This window comes from Coenobita brevimanus, chromosome 100 (assembly GCF_032717465.1).
Source record: "Coenobita brevimanus isolate Jiangsu-jjx chromosome 100, ASM3271746v2, whole genome shotgun sequence".
NCBI classification, from domain to species: domain Eukaryota; kingdom Metazoa; phylum Arthropoda; class Malacostraca; order Decapoda; family Coenobitidae; genus Coenobita; species Coenobita brevimanus.
Genome location: NC_137053.1, coordinates 54,180,845 through 54,200,328, shown reverse-complemented (window position 1 = coordinate 54,200,328; position 19,484 = coordinate 54,180,845). Strand labels below are relative to the sequence as shown.

The 19,484-nt window shown below is 43.7% G+C and overlaps 1 protein-coding gene across 1 annotated transcript in view; it reads left to right on the top strand.

Annotated features, from left to right (window-relative positions):
- The window catches only part of LOC145414591 (sodium channel protein 1 brain-like), a 1,229,691-nt gene that overhangs the window by 441,532 nt on the left and 768,675 nt on the right, over nt 1–19,484 (top strand). The window contains exons 14-15 of the mRNA XM_080284113.1: nt 15,211–15,316; nt 16,417–16,590. Coding sequence (XP_080140239.1) covers nt 15,211–15,316; nt 16,417–16,590 — 280 coding nt within the window. The remainder of the gene's footprint in view (nt 1–15,210; nt 15,317–16,416; nt 16,591–19,484) is intronic.

Sequence of the window (19,484 nt, the reverse complement as noted above, 5' to 3'; positions counted from 1 at the left end):
GAAAGACGAGAGGAAGTAGTAGTTGCAAGGAGAGTGGAAAGGTTACAAGAGGATGAGAAAAAGGCAGAGTGTAAGAGAGAAGTGGAGGAACGATTGGGCAAATATGAATTGGAGCAGATGGGGGACGTGGAAGGTGTGTGTAGGATATTTACAGAAGAAATATGTGCAGCATGTGATGTGGTGTGTGGAAGGAAGAGAAGACGGAGGGGGGTGCAAGGAACAGAGTGGTAGACTGAAGAGGTGAAACAGGCTGTGACACAAAAAAAGAAAGCATACAATGAATGGATGAGAAATAGGGGTGTGGAAGAAGCTGAGAAGCGGAAGAGAGAGTTATATGTAGAAAGATAGAGAGAGGTGAAAAGATTAGTAAGAGAGAGTAAGAAGAGAGTGGATGAGGAATTTGGAAGGAATTTGAGTGTAAAGTGGAGGGACTGTAAGAAAATGTTCTGGAAAGAGGTCAAAAGAGTAAGACAGGGTGGAAGTGAAGTTAGCAGGGGAGTGAAAGATAAAAATGGTAGATTACTAGTGGAGAAGGGAGAAAAAGTGAGCAGATGGAGAGAACACATTAAGGAATTGTTGAACATAGAGGATGGAAGTGATGCGAGTATAAGTGGCTGGGGAATGGCTGGGAGAAGGAGGGAGGTGAGAAGACAGGAAGAAATCAGTAGGATAGAAGTTGTGGAAGCAATGAAGAAAGTTAAATCGAGGAAAGCCCTAGGAATTGATGGAGTGTGTGGTGAAATGCTGAAGCATGGGGGAGAGATAGTAGTAGAATGGATGTGGAAGATGTGCAGATTGGCCTGGGAGGAAGGTAGAGTCCCGGAGGATTGGAAGTCAGGTATAATTATTCCCTTGTACAAAGGAAAAGGGGAAAAAGAAGTGTGTGGTAATCATAGGAGCATTTGTCTTCTTAGTATAATAGGAAAAGTGTATGGTAGGATACTTATTGAGAGTTAGAGAAAGAACACAGAAATTAGTTGGAGAAGAACAGGGAGGCTTTAGGAAGGGAAGAGGTTGTGTAGATCAGATATTCATTCTTAGATCTTTAGCGGAAAAGTTTCTACAGAAGGGAAAGAAGTTATATGCGGCTTTCATGGATTTAGAGAAAGCATATGACAGGGTGGATAGACAAGGATTGTGGAAAGTGTTAAGAATATATGGAGTAGATGGGAAGTTGTTGAATGCTGTGAAGAGTATGTACGATGGTGCGAAGGCTGCAGTGCGTGTGGATGGTGAACTAAGTGAATTTTTCTCTTTGAAAGTTGGGTTGAAACAGGGATGTGTCATGTCTCCATGGTTGTTCAATCTGTACATGGATGGGGTAATAAAAGAGGTACAAGGTAGGGTAGTGGATGTTGGAGTGGCCCTGGTGAGAGAGGATAGTGTTTGGAAACTCCCTGTACTGTTGTTTGCAGATGATACTGTGTTGTTGAGTGAAGACGAAGGGGAGCTGCAAGGCTTGGTGGATGAGTTTGGGAGAGTGTGTAAGAAACGGAATCTAAAGGTGAATGTAGGGAAGAGTAAAGTGATGGTCTCTGAGAGAGGTAAAGTCAGTGAATGTACAGCGAGGTTGGATGGTGAGGAATTGGAAAATGTGAGTACGTTTAAGTACTTGGGTAGTGTGATGAGCAGGGATGGAGGTGTGGAGGGTGAAGTGCTTGAAAGGGCACAGCAGGGAAGAAAGGTTGCTGGTTCTTTGAAAGCAGTGATAAGAAACAGGGAAGTGAGCATGGAAGTGAAAAAGTTACTACATGACAGTATTGTGATACCAACTCTAACGTATGGAAGTGAAGCTTGGACGTTATTGGAAGGACACAAGTCAAGAGTGAGAGCAGTGGAAATGAGTTATTTAAGAGGAACCTGTGGAGTCACATGGAGAGACAGGCTGACGAATGAGGATATAAAGGAGCGTTGTGGTGTGGATGTGGATGTGATAGGAAGAGTTATGAGGAACACACTGAGGTGGTTTGTCCATGTGGAGAGGATGGAGGGTGAAAGACTGACGAAGAAAGTGTATGTGAGTGAGGTGGAGGGGGGAAGAAGGAGGGGAAGGCCGAGGATGTGATGGAGCGATGGGGTGGAGAGGTCTTTGAGAGAGGGGGATGTGAGTTGGGAGTAGGGGCAGTGAAATGGCAGGGGACAGGACGACTTGGAGGCGATTTGTTTGTGGCCACCCCAAACGGGATTGAGGCGTCTGGCAATAGATAGATAGATAGAATTTACAAGGAAAATCCAGCTTAACAAGTTAATCTTAGTTTGAATAAAACGAATGACAAATTCACTTTATCTTTGTCAAAATGTCAGACCTTCCTCCATTTTCCCGTCAGGATAGCACGCCATCCTACCACGTAGGCGCAGTCATGACGGTAGAACTTTGTATTTACACGTATTTACAATATATTGTCTACAAAAGTTAAATGCAGTAGCATTTAATTCATTAATAATTATTATTAACGAGAACCAGAGCTAAATCTCTGGGTTAACCCGCCGCGTCTTGTTAACGTATGGGTATATTGTGTTTTGTTACACTAAGTCCTGTCAACGTACCCATAAGTTTTGGAATTGCGAGGTCCGTTATTTGCAAATTTTTCAAGTTTTACAGGTGATTTTTGGTAGGCCCTGCTGCCAGGCGGCGACATAGGCTTACCCCGCATGACTGTACACCCCAGCTCGCCATTGTCTCGGCAACTTGCCTGTTAGCAGTGACCTGGCCATTAAAGATATGTCCCACCACGGTACGAAATTCAGTGTGAGAGTGATTCCCCAATCGATGACGATGTGGAGGAAAAGATTACATGGCGCCAGAGGAAGAAACGAGCAGAAGTGATGAGGAGGTAACGTCGCCAAGGAAGATGTGGTATGTTGATGTGTTCAGTGAGTGAAACAACTCTTACCGGTATATCGCCTACATTATTGTGTGAAAACCAATATATTCTTGTACTACATATAAATTCGTACCAAATGAACAAATATCTACCTATTCTGAGTGGTTTCCAATAGTTACTACCATAGAAAATGCAATAGCAGCGGCGCGGCTGCAGAGGTCTCCTGCTTAGACCACCTCTAAGCTTAGATGAGCACATTTTCTGTGAATTGCCATTGTTGCTTACGAAAAGCAGAGGTTTGAGGGAAAAAAAAAAAAAAAAAATCTGCCATGATTGAGGGAGGTGTCTTTGGTGAAAAATCTGCTGGGATGCAGTGGGTTAATAAACCGCTCGAATTAGTAATAAACATTCTCTGGAATTTCCCCACTGAGCTCAATAGTATGGAGACTAAAGGCGCGATTCCACCGGGGCAACACAAGCAACATGTAGCATGCGACTTGCCTGGCTTTCAACATGTATGTTGACTGCGGCAGTACTGTAAGTAGAGATTATCTTTCAGTAAAATGGATTACTTTGGAAAAGTCGCTCTAGAAGGACTAGAGAAAATTTTTCAAATGGAAATAGGGGAAATTAACACGAAATTTCACAAGGAGAGGGAACAAAATGAAGAATTATTAAAAGACTAAACAGAAAAGACACAGCAACATGAGTAGTGATATTGAAGAGAAACTAACCCAGGTGAATGATATGATGAGAAATTGCAAAGATGAAGCACAAAGTATGGTTGCTGAAATGGTGAAAGTAAAGAATATAGAAACAAAAGTCAAGGAAAAAAGCATAAGAAAGGAAGTGAAAGAAATCGAAAAAAAAATAACACAAAACTGGTCAAGGAATCAGTAAAAAAAATGGTACATAAACAACATGGACTAAAAAAAAAAAGTAGACTCAAACTATGTCAGATATGTAAACAACATGATTGAGACGATGTTCTCAAATGTAGCTGGAATGGTACCGGTATCTAAATTACAGGAGATAAAAGACTATATACCATAGAAAAGGAACCTCATATCAATTGCCTAACCAAAACAAAATTAATCCCGAGGACATCTAATGACACCCTAAACTTTGAGAAATACAGCAAGTAGAGAGGAGATACAAATTCAAAAAAAGGAGGAGTTATGATATTAACAAAGAAAAATACAAGTCAAAGAGATAGAACTAGACATACCCACCAAGTAGAATTAATTGCAGTAGAGATCATCACATCTGAAGGGCAAATACCTGGTAATGGTGGCAGATTTATAGCTACATGCCACCCAAAACAAACACTTGGAAAACAGGCGACTATGAAGACCTGGCAGAAAGAACAATGCAGAGTTTTAGAGTCCTACTACATAGAATGAAAGAAAAATGTGAAAGAATTACTGGTATATTATCTGGAGATTTCAGTGTGTGTGTGTGAGTTTTACGCCAGGTACCGTACCCCCTTTTTTGGATAGGGGCTAAGGCGTTGTCCCTGGGTAGAGGACTTTGGTTTGGAGCATGTAGCATTTTATGACCGGATGCCCTTCCTGATTTCAGTACAAATGTAAATTGGAATCTTTTAGATGTAAGAAGCTATGAAAGCTGTTGGAATCAAAGGCTCTTGGATCTTGTACAGGAGTTTTTCCTAACACAACATGTAAAGGAAAACACCACAAAAAGAGGACTAAAAGGTCCATCATTATTAGTGTTATGCCATGTATTCAGAGCTCAACTTCTTGCTCTCTGAGTACAAGGGTCTGATTTGGGTTCTTTCCAAGATCTGGTCCAGAGCATGCAACCAGAGGATCAGGGCTCAGAAACACAGGCTAACCGATCTTACACATATATTACCATAAAGAATACAGTACCGGTAGCTGGGCACAATACAATGTGATGGATTACACACACTATTGGAGATACAAGGATTTGGTGTTTGTGACTAAGGGTGATAGGGTAACTACAGTTGGCGCCCAGGCATTGGAGGGGTCCCGTCAGGTGTGCACTCTTTGTAGGGGCACGGGACCAAAGTCGTACGTCAGATCACCAGGTGGGGGCTGCTGGGCAGCGTAGAGGGAGGCCTTTCACTGGAGGGGCCTCCATAGGTGCGTTGACCCTCGGGGCTGGGGCGCGCTGCCTAGGCGCGCACCTACCCTTGGTGGAGGACGGCTTGCCAGCTGGTCTGGGGAGGTCTCGGCCAGGAGTCCTGAGGGTGTTCCTTGGTGACTGGGGGCTGCAGTCTCAATTTCGTCGGAAGTCCGACAGGGGCTGCCTGTGGCTTCTCCTTCTCCAGGAGGCCGACAGCAACTGGTGACGTAGGGGCACTGGTTGAAGCGAGCGTACCCCCAGGCTCACTATAGGGCCACTCCAGAGCCCTTCCAGCAACAACTCCACTGGGGAGCTGGCTCTGCCCCTTGGAGTGTGAGGAGAGCAGGAGAGATGCCCCGCTCGGTCTCTGGAGGAGTGAGGCGAGCAAGGGGTGTGACCCTCGGTGGGTGCTGCAGGGTTAGCAGGCAAGGGAAGCACGGTGGGCGTTCCCTCCTCGGCGGGCACGGTGGACACCGCTGCAGTTCTACTAGGCCCTGGAACTGCAGGTGAGGGGAGCACGGTGGGCGTCCTCTCCCTGGCGAGCACAGGAGGTGTCACTGCAGTCCTGCTCCTGGTGGGGCTGCAGATTTGGAAACACAGCGGGTGTTCCCTCCCCGACGGGCATGGTGGGCACCGCCGCGGTTCTGCTATGCCCTGGGACTGCAGGTGAGAGGAGCAAAGTGGGCATTCTCTCCTCGGTGAGCACGGTGGGCGTCGCCGCAGTCCTGCTTCCCATGGGGGCTGCAGACGAGGGAAGCACGGTGGGCGTTCCCTCCCCAACAGGCACGGTGGGCGCTGCCACGATTCTGCTATGCCCTGGAAGTACAGGTGAGAGGAGCATGGTGGGCATCCTTTCCCCGGCGAGCACGGTGGGCACTGCATCGGTCCTGCTCCCATTGGGGGCTGCAGGTGAGGGACGCACGGTGGGCATTCCCTCCCTGACAAACATGGTAGGCGTCATTGCGTTCCTGCATTGAAAGGACCGATGAGCATGGTGGGCATCACTGAGGTCCTACTTGGGAAGACTGTTGGTACACAGATCCCACCTGATCCTGGTGAGCACTGGTCCAGGTAGAGGGTAGTGCAGCAGGGTGACATACCTCCCGTGGATTCCGTTGAGGGGAAGTGGGGAGCTTGGTGGTTGGGGACGTATGCCTGTCTTGCTCAGGCTCTTGTCACGCCTGTCTTTGGTCTCCCTTGGTATTTCAATTAGATCTTATATTTACTAGGCAAGATAATGATACTGACAGCATAATGTATCACCCTTCATTCGACCAAAGTGACCATACAGTATTAAAATGCAACATCAGGAATGCATATGATATAGTTAACTAATGAAAATTACAAGAAGAGCCTAAACTACAAAAAGAGCAACTATTGTGACTGAAAGAAGTACTTCATATAAATAAATTGGGAAAAGGAACTTAGAGGAGAAAATATAAACGTTATATACTGTATATAGAAAATTCTGTTACTTTTATGAAACAGGAGTCCAAAATTATATCCCTCAGCACAAAGAAACAGAAATAAAGATAAAGAAGTAGTTTAATACAGAATGTAAAAAATCAGAAGAGAAAAGATATTTGTTTTGGACTAGATACAGCAGACACAATAGTGAGAGGGCATTTAACAGCTATAAACGGGCAAGAAATAATTACACAAGGATAGGGAGAGAAGCTCAAAGATTTTGAGGAAGACATTATAAATAAAAGCAGTGATCAATGGAATATGTTTTACAGCTACATCCAAAGTAAAATCAAAGTTAAGCATAAAACACAGTCCATCATGGATTAGGGGATAACCTACAGTATATCCAAGAAGAAGATATTTGTAAAGTATATACTTAACAAAAAAACTCAATCAGTTTTTACAGTAGGAAGTAATTTTGAGAGAGATGATAAAGAGCATGCATGCCCACACATATTACCAGAGATACGATTATCGGAACAAGAGGTACAGGGTTGAGTAAATTAGACAAAGGAAAAGCAAATGGTCCTGACGAAATTTCTGGTTGGATGCTACATGAATGTGTAGAAGAGTTAAGTAGACCAGTATATTTAATATGCAAGGAATTTTTAAGTCAAAGTAAACTACCTAATGTTTGGAAGAATGCAGACATTGTTTCCCTGTTCAAGAAAGGGAATAGGATTCACTCAGCCACCAACCAGTATCCCTGACCAGTGTTGTAAGATACTAGAAAAACTGATTAGAAAAATTTGGGTAAACCATCTGCAAAAATACAATATGATAACAGAATGAGAGTTTGGTTTTAGAAAGGGAAAATCATGTGTTACTAATCTAGTTACTATGATAGAGCTCCAGAAACACTACAGAAAAGAGAAGGATGGGTAGACAGTATCTATTTAGATTTCAAGAAGGCATTTGACAGCACCACACCAAAGACTTTTATGGAAACTGTACTGTCAAGGAGGAATCCAAGGTAATCTGTATTGTTGGATGCAAGATTTTTTTCAGGAAAAGCGAAATGAGAACAGTACTAAAAGGAAATTACTCATCATGAGGAGAAGTAACCAGCAGAGTTCCACAGGGCTCAGTGCTGGCACCAGTTATGTTTTTAGTATATACAAATGACACAAATGGAAGCTATCTGAATATGTTTGCTGATGATGCACATATACAGAGGAGAACTACAAACACAAGCTCTTGCAGAGGGCTAAAAAAAGAATTAGATCTCACCATCCACTCACTCTATGTAGTGCTGCTCTCGGGTGTCTGCCCTTTCCTCTCTCCATCCTTCTTTCCTTCCATTCTCTTTTGTCATTCTTTCCTTGTCCTTCTGCCTACGGGTGTCTTTACACTCCCTCTTGTGTCTTTCCTGGCTCAGTGGGTTAGAGCGCTCTGCTCTGACCGAAGGGTCGGAGGATCGAATCCACCCAAGGGTCATTGGTAGACATCAGGAAGGGCATCCGGTCATAAAATGCTACATGCTTCAGTCCAAAAGTCCTCTACCCAGGGGCAACGCCTTAGCCCTTTGGGGATACCTGGCGTAAAACCAAATTATTATTATTATTATTTTTTAAAATTCTTTCCTCTTCCTTCAGCCTGTGTGTGACTGTACAGAGTGACAAGCCAAATGGTTTCCTGTACACCAGGAAAGCATTTACTACACTGGGTGGTAACCATATAACCAGATTTTGGCGCCTGGTGGTTTTAGTGGGTAATTATTGCTCTCCAATCGGATTGAGCCAGTGAAGGTTTATATTCAAGGGGTGGTTGGGGTTGATTGCTCATGCAATACCACTTCAGGGATGAGTGAGGCTGGTCACTCTCATCTTGAATGTCGGGACCAACTGCCTAGCCCTGGGCTCCTACGCTCCTCATGGGGCGATGTAGGATTGGATGATGGATGGATGGATGAATAAGCTTCATGAAGTGGGGTGCTCCTCCCAGGTTCGGCCCCCTTTCTATTGGGCAGAAGTGGCAGCTTGGGAACCACAGTGCCCTGTACTCTTTAGTACAGGTTCCAGACCCATCTCTCCCCGGCCTCACGGTCTATGCTGGCGGAGCCCTTGTCACGCCTCCCCTCAAAAGGGCTGCCACTAGGTAGTGGGGACAAAGTTTTCTGGCTGCATGCCCTTGTTGACGTCATCCCTTGTGACGTGGTGGGGTACACCATGTGTTGTAGTGTATGAGATAGAGGAAGTGTTTGGGAGAGTATGCTGGTCTACTCTCCATGTTAGTGTCACACTGAAAAGGTCAGCAAAAAGGGGATGGTTAGGTAGCTAGTGAAACAGGGGCTCCAACTCTCCCTATCACCTGCATTCCCATTCCCCTCAGGAGCACCACCCTGATCGTTTGGTGCTACGGCCTCCTAATCTAAATAAAATTGTCTGGTAGTGACTGCAATAAAATGTAAGATATAGTTGTACAGTACTGACTCTTGGCATCCATTTGGTAATCATAGCACTGTCCATTAACCCCTAACCACCAGGTGTAGGTATGGACCGATGCAAAAGAGGTGGCAGTAGGCTGCCAGGTGTCATAAGGAACCGCAACTGTTTTTGCGGCACAGTTTGAAGTGACCGCCACTTGATCTCATCACCAAAGGTTCGGGAGTGACTCCTCCCACCCAAGGCAAGCATACCTCAGTTGTCTGTGAATTTGTCAGGTGTAGAACAATTTTTCTTAAACCTCTCATCTGATTCCATTCCCACAGCAATGGACACCTTGCCTCATCATAACCCCTGCCAAGCCTCTTTCCAAGGTTACTAAGGAAAGGACTCGGTGATAATGCTATAGGGCATACCTTGGATGCCACTGTATCTAGTTTATCTAGTAATGGAGAAGTTATCACGTTGAGAGCACAGACAAAATCAGGTCTGCGTGTAAATGCATGAACACATTCTGCTTTGCAAGCCAAAAAATTACTCCTCTTCGTCACGTCCTTACTCATTGATACGACGACCTACAGACCTGGGGATACTTTCTTTCACAAGGAGGGTTGGTGAGTAATATGGTCTTTAATTTGTTGGTGGTAGGTGGGGGCACCCATTATCCACCCATTTCGTGTAGTGATACCCTGTTTTGGGGGTAGCTGTGCATTGAGTGGCAAGCCAAATGATTTCCTGTAAACCAGGAAAGCATTTACAACGTTGGTTGGTAACCTTATAACCAACCAACACATGTTCCCTACGTGACAACAGGTGGGTTGGTGGAGGGTTAGTGCCCCTCCCCGGAAAACAACTAACTAAAAATACGAACAAGAAGCCTTGGACCAGGACTGACCAAGAGATGACGACTAACCTGTTAAATGCTCTATACAGCCTGGGCTGCTCCGAGTGCGACTGCTCAATACAGTCCTGGCTGCGCAAGTGAATTTCGAATATAGTACCATGGTGACCAAGGCCGACCCATGCAAATATGTTTGAGCCTTCAAAACCGAAACTGAAACAGAAAACTAAAAGGAAGACGAAAATCATTCATTCCAATAGGGAATCAGACACTTCGATGCTCATCCATGGCTTTACCAAGGTAAATATTGAGCTAATATTTCGTTACTATATACTTTGGCATGTGTTCTCTCAATTCCTAAGACAAAATTTGGCCTTTGGGAAATTTCATTTTTACCCCTATGTCTGCGCATCACAGACACCTGAAAAAAAAAATACATGCGCAGTTAACGGGCTAAGGACTGAACAAAGAACTTGGTATGGATAGCTACATGGAATGCAAGGGATGCAAATGATGAGGTGAAAGTGAGATTGTCCAGGTGCTTGAGGGTATGAAAGTGGATGTATATGGATTAACTGAAACTAAATGGAGAGGTGAGAGTGTGAGAGAATAGGAGTATGGATGGGGTATATGCGCGGGAGTAGGTGAGAATGAGAGGGCAAAAGAAGGAGTGTGTATTGTTGTGAGTAACAGATGGAAGGAGAATATAAGAGAGTATGGATCAGTTGGCTGAAGAATTATGTGGGTAAGAGTGAAAGTTGGACTACAAATGTGGGTGTTTGTGTGCGTGTATGCACCAACGCAAGATTTTGCAAGCAGAGTGAGGGAAGAGTTCTGGACAAATGTGGAAGCATGCTTGGAAAAGTTTGAAAGGAATGAGAGTGTTTTTGATTGGAGATGTGAATGGAAAAGTAGGGAATGTGAAGGTGGATGGAGTAGTTGGTGAGTTGGGTGTGCCTGCAGAGATGGATGAGAATGGCAGTGCTTTAGTGGACATTCATGCCGGGAGGGGGTTGGTGATAGCTAATACCCTCTTCAGGCACAAAATGATCCATAGCTATACATGGCGAGTGATGAGATGGGTGGATGGTGAACTGGATGAACGGAAGGCAGTGATTGATTATGTGTGTGTGGATGAAAGGATGAGGTGTGTAATGGATGCAAGGGTACGTAGAGGTTGGGGGAGGGGACTTTCAGACCACCACATGGTGGTGGTCAAAGTCAAAGTCCAAACAAAATGGAGAAATAGAAGAAGGGAAGGACATGAGGAAGTACTTCTTCTAAGAAGGGTAGAAAAGTTACAGGAGGATGGAAAAAAAGCAGAATATAAAAGTGAAGTGGAAGAGCAATTGGGTAAATATAGATTGGAGCAGATGGGGGACGTGGAAGGTGTGTGCAAGGTATTCACAGAAGAAATCTGTGCAGCATGTGGGGTGGTGTGTGGGGTGAGAAGACAAAAGGGGATGCAGGGAACAGCGTGGTGGACTGAAGAGGTGAGAGTGGCTGTGGTACAAAAGAAGAAAGCATACCGGTATAGTGAGTGGATGAAAAACTGGTGTCGAAGTTGAGAGGCGGAAGAGAGAGTTATATGTAGAAAGGAAGAGAGAGGTAAAAAGATTAGTAAGAGAGAGTAAGAAGAGAGTGGATGAGGAATTTGGAAGGAATTTGTGTGTAAAGTGGAGGGAATGGAAGAAAATGTTCTGGAAAGAGGTAAAGAGAGTTAGACAGGGTGCCAAAGAAGTGGAGAAAAAGTGAGCAGATGGAGAGAACACTTTAATGAATTGTTGAACATAGAGAATGATAGTAATACATGTTTAAGTGGCTGGGGAATGGCTGGAACAAGGAGGGATGTGAGAAGAGAGGAAGAAATCAGTAGGATGGAAGTTGTGGAAGCAATGAAGAAAGTTAAAATGGGGAAAGCCTCAGGAATTAATAGAGTGTGTGGTGAAATGCTGAAGCATGGGGGAGAGATAGTCGTAGAACGGATGTGGAAGTTGTGCAGATTGGCCTGGGAGGAAGGTAAGGTCCCGGAGGATTGGAAGTCAGGTATAATTATTGCCTTGTACAAAGGAAAAGAGAGACTGTAAGAAAATGTTCTGGAAAAAGGTGAAGAGAGTAAGACATGGTGGAAGTGAGGTTAGCAGGAGAGTGAAAGATAAAAATGGTAGATTACTAGTGGAGAAGGGAGAAAAAGTGAGCAGATGGAGAGAACACTTTAAGGAATTGATGAACACAGAGGATGGAAGTAATGCGAGTATAAGTGGCTGGGGAATGGCTGGGAGAAGGAGGGAGGTGAGAAGACAGGAAGAAATCAGTAGGATAGAAGTTGTGGAAGCAATGAAGAAAGTTAAATTGGGGAAAGCCCCAGGAATTGATGGAGTGTGTGGTGAAATGCTGAAGCATGGGGGAGAGATAGTAGTAGAATGGATGTGGAAGATGTGCAGATTAGCCTGGGAGGAAGGTAGTGTCCCGGAGGATTGGAAGTCAGGTATAATTATTCCCTTGTACAAAGGAAAAGGGGAAAAAGAAGTGTGTGGTAATCATAGGGGCATTTGTCTTCTTAGTATAAAAGGAAAAGTGTATGGTAGGATACTTACTGACAGAGTTAGAGAAAGAACAGAGGAATTAGTTAGAGAAGAACAGGGAGGCTTTAGGAAGGGAAGAGGTTGTGTAGATCAGATATGCATTCTTAGATCTTTAGTGGAAAAGTTTCTAGAGAAGGGAAAAGAAGTTGTATGTGGCTTTCATGGATTTGGAGAAAGCATATGACAGGGTGGATAGACAAGGATTGTGGAAAGTATTAAGAATATATGGAGTAGATGGGAAGTTGCTGAATGCTGTGAAGAGTATGTATGATGGTGCTAAGGCTGGAGTGCGTGTGGATGGTGAACTAAGTGAATTTTTCTCTTTGAAGGTTGGGTTGAAACAGGGATGTGTCATGTCTCCATGGTTGTTCAATCTGTACATGGATGGGGTAATAAAAGAGGTACAAGGTAGGGTAGTGGATGTTGGAGTGGCTCTGGTGAGTGAGGATAGTGTTTGGAAACTCCCTGTACTGTTGTTTGCAGATGATACTGTGTTGTTGAGTGAAGACGAAGGGGAGCTGCAAGGCTTGGTGGATGAGTTTGGGAGAGTGTGTAAGAAACGGAATCTAAAGGTGAATGTAGGGAAGATTAAAGTGATGGACTTTGAGAGAGGTGAAGTCAGTGAATGTACAGCGAGGTTGGATGGTGAGGAATTGGAAAATGTGAGTACGTTTAAGTACTTGGTTAGTGTGATGAGTAAGGATGGAGGTGTGGAGGGTGAAGTGCTTGAAAGGGTACAGCAGGGAAGAAAGGTTGCTGGTTCTTTGAAGGCAGTGATAAGAAACAGGGAAGTGAGCATGGAAGTGAAAAAGTTACTTCACGACGGTATTGTGATACCAGCTCTAACGTATGGAAGTGAAGCTTGGACGTTGTTGGAAGGACACAAATCAAGAGTGAGAGCAGTGGAAATGAGTTATTTAAGAGGAACCTGTGGAGTCACATGGAGAGACAGGCTGACGAATGAGGATATAAAGGAGCGTTGTGGTGTGGATGTGGATGTGATAGGAAGCATTACGAGGAACACACTGAGGTGGTTTGGCCATGTGGAGAGGATGGAGGGTGAGAGACTGACGAAGAGAGTGTATGTGAGTGAGGTGGAGGGGGGAAGAGGGAGGGGGAGGCCGAGGATGAGATGGAGGGATGGGGTGGAGAGATATATGAGAGAGGGGGGTGTGAGTTGGGAGCAGGGCAGTGAAATGGCGGGGGACAGGGCGACGTGGAGGCAATTTGTTTGTGGCCATCCCAAACGGGTTTGAGGCATCTGGCAATAGGTAGATAGATAGACAAAGGAAAAGGGGAAAAAGAAGTGTGTGGTAATCTTAGGGGCAATTGCCTTCTTAGTGTAATAGGAAATGTGTATGGTTGGATACTTATTGACAGAGTTAGGGAAATAACAGAGGAATTAGGTGGAGAAGAACAGGGAGGTTTTAGGAAGGAAAGAGGTTGTGTAGATCAGATATTCATCCTTAGATCTTTAGTGGAAAAGTTTCTAGAGAAGGGAAAGAAGTTGTATGAAGCCTTCATGGATTTGGAGAAAGCATGTGACATGGTGGATAGACAAGGATTGTGGTAAGTATTAATAATATATGGAGTAGATGGGAAGTTACCGAAGGTCATGAAGAGTATGTAAGAGGGTGCTAAGGTTGTAGGTTTGAAGGTTGGATTGAAATAAGGATATGTCATGTCTCCATGGTTGTTCAGTCTGTATATGGATGGGGTTATAAAAGAGACACAAGGTAGGACAGTGGATGTTGGAGTGGCCCTAGTAAGAGAGGGCAGTGTTTGGAAACTCCTTGTACTGTTGTTTGCCGATGATACTGTGTTGTTGAGTGAAGATAAAGGGAAGCTGCAAGGCTTGGTGGATGAGTTTGGTAGAGTGTGTAAGAAATGGAATCTAAAGGTGAATGTAGGGAAGAGTAAAGTGATGGACTTTTAGAGAGGTGAAGTCAGTGAATGTACAGTGCATTTGGATGAGGAGGAAATGGAGAATGTGAATGCATTTAAGTACTTGGGTAGTGTGATGAGTAAGGATGGAAGTTCAAAGGGTGAAGTGCTTGAAAGGGTGAAACAGGAAAGAAAGGTTGCTGGTTCCTTGAAAGCAGTGATAAGGGAAGTGAGCATGGAAGTGAAAAAGCTGCTACATGACAGTATTGTGATACCAATTCTAACGTATGGAAGTGAAGGTTGGATCTTGTTGGAGGGACAGAAGTCAAGAGTGAGAGCAGTGGAAATGAGTTATTTGAGAGAAGCATGTGGAGTCACATGGAGAGACAGACTGACAAATGAGGAAGTGAAGGAGTGTTGTGGTGTGGATGTGGATGTGATAGGAAGCATTAGGAGAAACACATCGAGGTGGTTTGGCCATGTTAAGAGGATGGAGAATGGGAGACTGATGAGGAGAGTGTATGTGAGCAAGGTGGAGGGGGGGAGAGGGAGAGGGAGGCCAAGGATGAGATGGAGGGATGGAGTGGAGAAGTATATGAGAGAGGGGGGTGTGAGCTTGGAGCAGGGCAGTGAAATGGCGGGCGACAGAGCGAAATGGAGGCAATTTGATTGTGGCCACCCCTTATGGGATAAAGGTATCTGGCAGTAGATAGATAGATAGAATTTTTTTCCAGCTGCTATAGTTTCCGAGCTGTAAAGGTTTGAAGAAAGGCTGTTTAAGAACAATGCCCGTGGTGAAAGAATGACGCACTATATGTAGCCAGGCATTTAGGGGTTAATTTAAATTTTGGCATTCCATTGGATTAACATTTAAGCATCGTATGGTCCAAGTCATGAGAGTACGACTGGAGGGTATGTCCTGTATTCTTCCACACCATTTATACTGTACCAGTAATAGTGCCTTTAATGAATTCCTCTTATACAGATATTACCTTTATTTTCTTAATCTCTGCATACTACTGGTTGATCCTGCCGTGTAGAGATATTACCAGCATCCTATTTATCACAACTTACAGCCGTCTGACGGACCCATAATGTATTAATTTTCCCAACAGATGGAACTTCACAGACTTCTTCCACTCCTTCATGATGATCTTTCGAATCCTTTGTGGAGAGTGGGTAGAGCCCCTTTGGGACTGCATGAGGGCAGCGGAGAAAGATGTAAGTCATTATATGTATTTTCCTTGCTGTTATGTGTACAGTGGTCAAACTACAGTATCTGTTGTCAGATGCCTTAATCTTTGTAATGGATGACCACAAACATATTGCCTCCATGTCATCCTGTGCTCTGCCAGCTAGCTGCTGTCTGTGATAGGGTATCTCGTGAAAGATGTATACTGTATATGCTTTCTTGTCGTACAGTAGTTAAAGATCAGATATTTGCAATAGTGTGTCAGTTAGTCTTAGCTGTCACCAAATGCAGCATTACATAATGATATAGTATATGTCCCAATACAGTTTACTTTTTTCTGTAATTTTAAATACAGCACTTTGTATAAATAATACTTTATGGACTGTTTGTAGGGAACTGTGTCAAGAACGAATATTTAATAATTTTACATGTGATGATTGTCAATATGGTTTACCTTGTAGTGGTTGAAGAAGCAACTTAGGATATGAGTACTGGACCTGCAGGTTTCGTGGTTTGGTATGATGCTGTTCAGTACAGTACTTAATGCATTTCAGAACTAGGATATTACTGCATGTAACCAACTCTGGCATATGCTGTAAAGGCCATTCCCTGAGGTCAGGCAGTCAACTCAAGTGCCAATAGATGGTCCCATGTGTTTTTGTGTGCCAGTACTTGGCTACTAATATTGAATCTTCTATATTATATTATTCTGCATTCATGGGATACCTCATACAGCATATTGACAGGTGTAAGAGATAACTGGAGGGTTATGGTATGAAAGACAGGAATGACTGTTTTTAGCAGAATTCAGATCTTCAGGTTATTACAGTATTTGTAATAGCCTGAACTAAACCACAGTAGTAAACTTGCAATATAGAGACAACTGCTTAGCCCACCCAGCTCTCACCTCCCATACCATAGTCCATTTATTTAGATGAAAGTCATTGTCATCAGAGAAAATTGTTTGATACCTTTCATAAATGCACAATCTGCCAGTTAACTTAAAACATATTTATATGACCTTTCTATTCATCATTCCATGGATGGGATTTTTTTTTTTTTTTTCAAGAGGTCCCACTCACGTTTGTAGTGTACAGTAATTCCCCGTACTTTTTCCATTTTCCTGCAGGGATCCGAGACATGTTTGGCCATCTTTCTCCCAGCACTGGTAATGGGTAACTTCATGGTGCTCAATCTCTTTCTTGCTCTTCTGCTCAACTCTTTCAACTCTGAAGAACTGAAATCACGACAAGATGACCTTGAGGATGAGTCACGTGTTTTGCAACTCTTCATCAGATTACGAGTAAGGCTAAGTGAAGTGGTCAAGTTCTGGGGTACATTTTTGGCACATAAGGAGTTTTGTATACTGTGTATGTGTGTGTATATATATATATATATATATATATATATATATGAGCCTCTGTGGTACAGTGGTAGAGTGTGCCTTTCGTACTTGGGTAAACCAGGGTTCGTGCCCCGCTAGGGTAATAAACTTTGGGAGTGTTCACCCAGCCACGTATTGCATTGGCGGACACAAGGGGTCCTGTGGTTGAACCAGTGTCGCTTACTATAAAGTATGCTTGCACCCAGTCAGCTTGCGTGGGCCAATTACACTTGGTTCACAGACTACACACACATCCAAAGCCACTCCAACACTACAGTTACACTTACAAGCACTTCTCACCCTACATACAATCTCTACCAGACAGCCTAAGCCACTTGGTAGAGATATAATGGCTGTATCATCCCAGCTTCGGTCGGGATAGGCTGGTCCTGCAGTGGATAATCAGACGGCTGATGATGATGATGATGATGATATATATATATATATATATATATATATATATATATATATATATATGTATTGTATATATATTACATATATATATGTATATATATAAAATATACATCCTTACCCTGATATCCGGCAGTGTTGCGTCAACGAGTATGTCGGATATCGAAGTAATTTTTCCCATAAGATAGTGAAGAAAAGCCAGAGATGCATTCTAGGCCCAAACCCAAACTCAATTATATCTTACTCAGTCACTACAGACTGACACAGAAACACCACAGGTAATGTTATTATAATTGTAAACAGTACCATTGGTAAAAAATAAGACATCAAACATCACATGCAGAAAAGTATGGTGGTGGTCCGTGCAGTGTTGAGAGATGTTTCAGGGCAACTGATAGCAAGGCAGGCAGCTGGCAGTGTGCCATGCAGGAATGGGGATGGGCAAGGAAATGGGGAGGGAGACAAGCAGGAGTGCAGGAGGGCTGGAGGGAGACAAGTGGGGGTGGAGGAGGGTGAGGGCCAGGGAGGAAGACAAGCAGAGGTGGGGGACAGGGAAGGAGATAAGAAAGTCAAACTGCCCTACTGTCCCCCCTCTTCTCACACACACACACACACACACACACACACACACACACGAGACATGCGAGGATGGGGAGGGAGACATGCCTGGCAATGTTGTGTGTGATGGGGGATTAATGGAGGAGGGATGGGGGGGGGGAGAAGAGAGAGGATGGAGGGAGGACCGGGAGAGCCTCCTGCACCACCACATCTGCATTGGGACATACTCGTTTCAAACCTAGGAAGCGGGTGGGTGTCGGACTTGCGAGGCGATGGCCGTTCAGATTGTGAGAATGTTCCCCTATTTATTTTGTTTGGTCTAGCAAATTGTCGGTTATTGATGTGTTGGAAATCGGGATATGGGTGTGTTAATGTAACAGAGCTTGGCACCACAAATAAAAATTCACTTCTGCAAACACAGAGCTGCCAATTCAAACCATTACGTTCCACAAACTTCTTGAAATATATTGTTCTGCAAATGCAAACGCAAATGCAAACCATTTGTATCCCTCTCTGTACCATGGCATCACTTTCAATTTTTTCTGGATACCATTAGAGGATTTTATTAAGTTTAGGATGATATTTTTCATAATCAAAAGGCAAAAAATCATTTCTGGGTACTCATCAACTACAGTTATGTCTTTATTTACTCCATTCTGACAAACAATAGGTGACTTTAGGAAGTTTGGAAATGGTCTGTAGTACTGAATAGGATACAGTGTATAAAATTCTGTTTATAGTAAAACTACAATATATATTTTAAATATTATTATATTAGCTTATGGGTAGGTGTGGGCTCTCACCATCCACTCACTCAATGTAGTGCTGCTTTAGGTGTCTGCCCTTTCCTCTCTTCCTTCCTTCCTTTTCTGCCTTTCTTTCCTTCATTCATTCCTCTTCCTTCTACCTATGGGTGATTTTGCACTCCCTCTTCTGTCTTGCTTTCCTTCATTCTTTCCTCTTTCCTCTGCCTATGGGTGACCCTATACTGAATGACAAGCCAAATGGTTTTATGTACACCAGGAAACAATTTACTATGCTGGGTTGTAAGAATATAACCAAATTATGACGTGTGGTGGTTTAGTGGGTAATTATGGCACTTCAATTGGATTGAGCCTGTGTAGGTTTATATCCAAGGTGTGGTTGGGGGTTTATTGCTCACATAATGCCAATCAGGGATGAGTGAGGCTGGTCACTCTCATCTTAAACATCAGGACCAATTTGCCTATCCCCAGGCTCTCACACTCCCCATGGGGCAACATAGGATTGGATGATGGATGGATGGATGAAGTAGATTAGACTGTTTTTACTACAAAATAAAGGTAAATCATTAACTATTTTAGGTAAACAGATTAAATTATTACGCTTCACAGCTCACACATGACAAGTTGACACACCAGTCCACCTTAATTCCTCACTCCTCGGTCACAGTCAGATTCCTCCAACACCTGAGACAACTCCACCTTGAGCAGGCACAGTTGCATCAAGAAGTTCCTATACCCCATGTTACCTCCTGTTAAGATGTGGCAACATCGCAGTAGTGGCGTAATTATGAATGAACGGGCATTCATACTGTAATGATGGACGTGAGTGGTGGGTATGTATTCCAGACATCATAATGGCTGGCAGTATTATGTAAATAGGCAAGTGACTAAGACATCACCAGAAACAAAGCTTATTACACGTATGTTAACATAGAATACCAATAGCTCACCATCCACTCACTTGATGTAGTGCTGCTTTGGGTGTCTACCCTTTCCTCTCTTCCATCCTTCCTCCTCTGTCTTTCATTCCTTCACTCTTTCCTCTTTCTTCTGCCTACAGGTGACTTTACAATCCCTCTT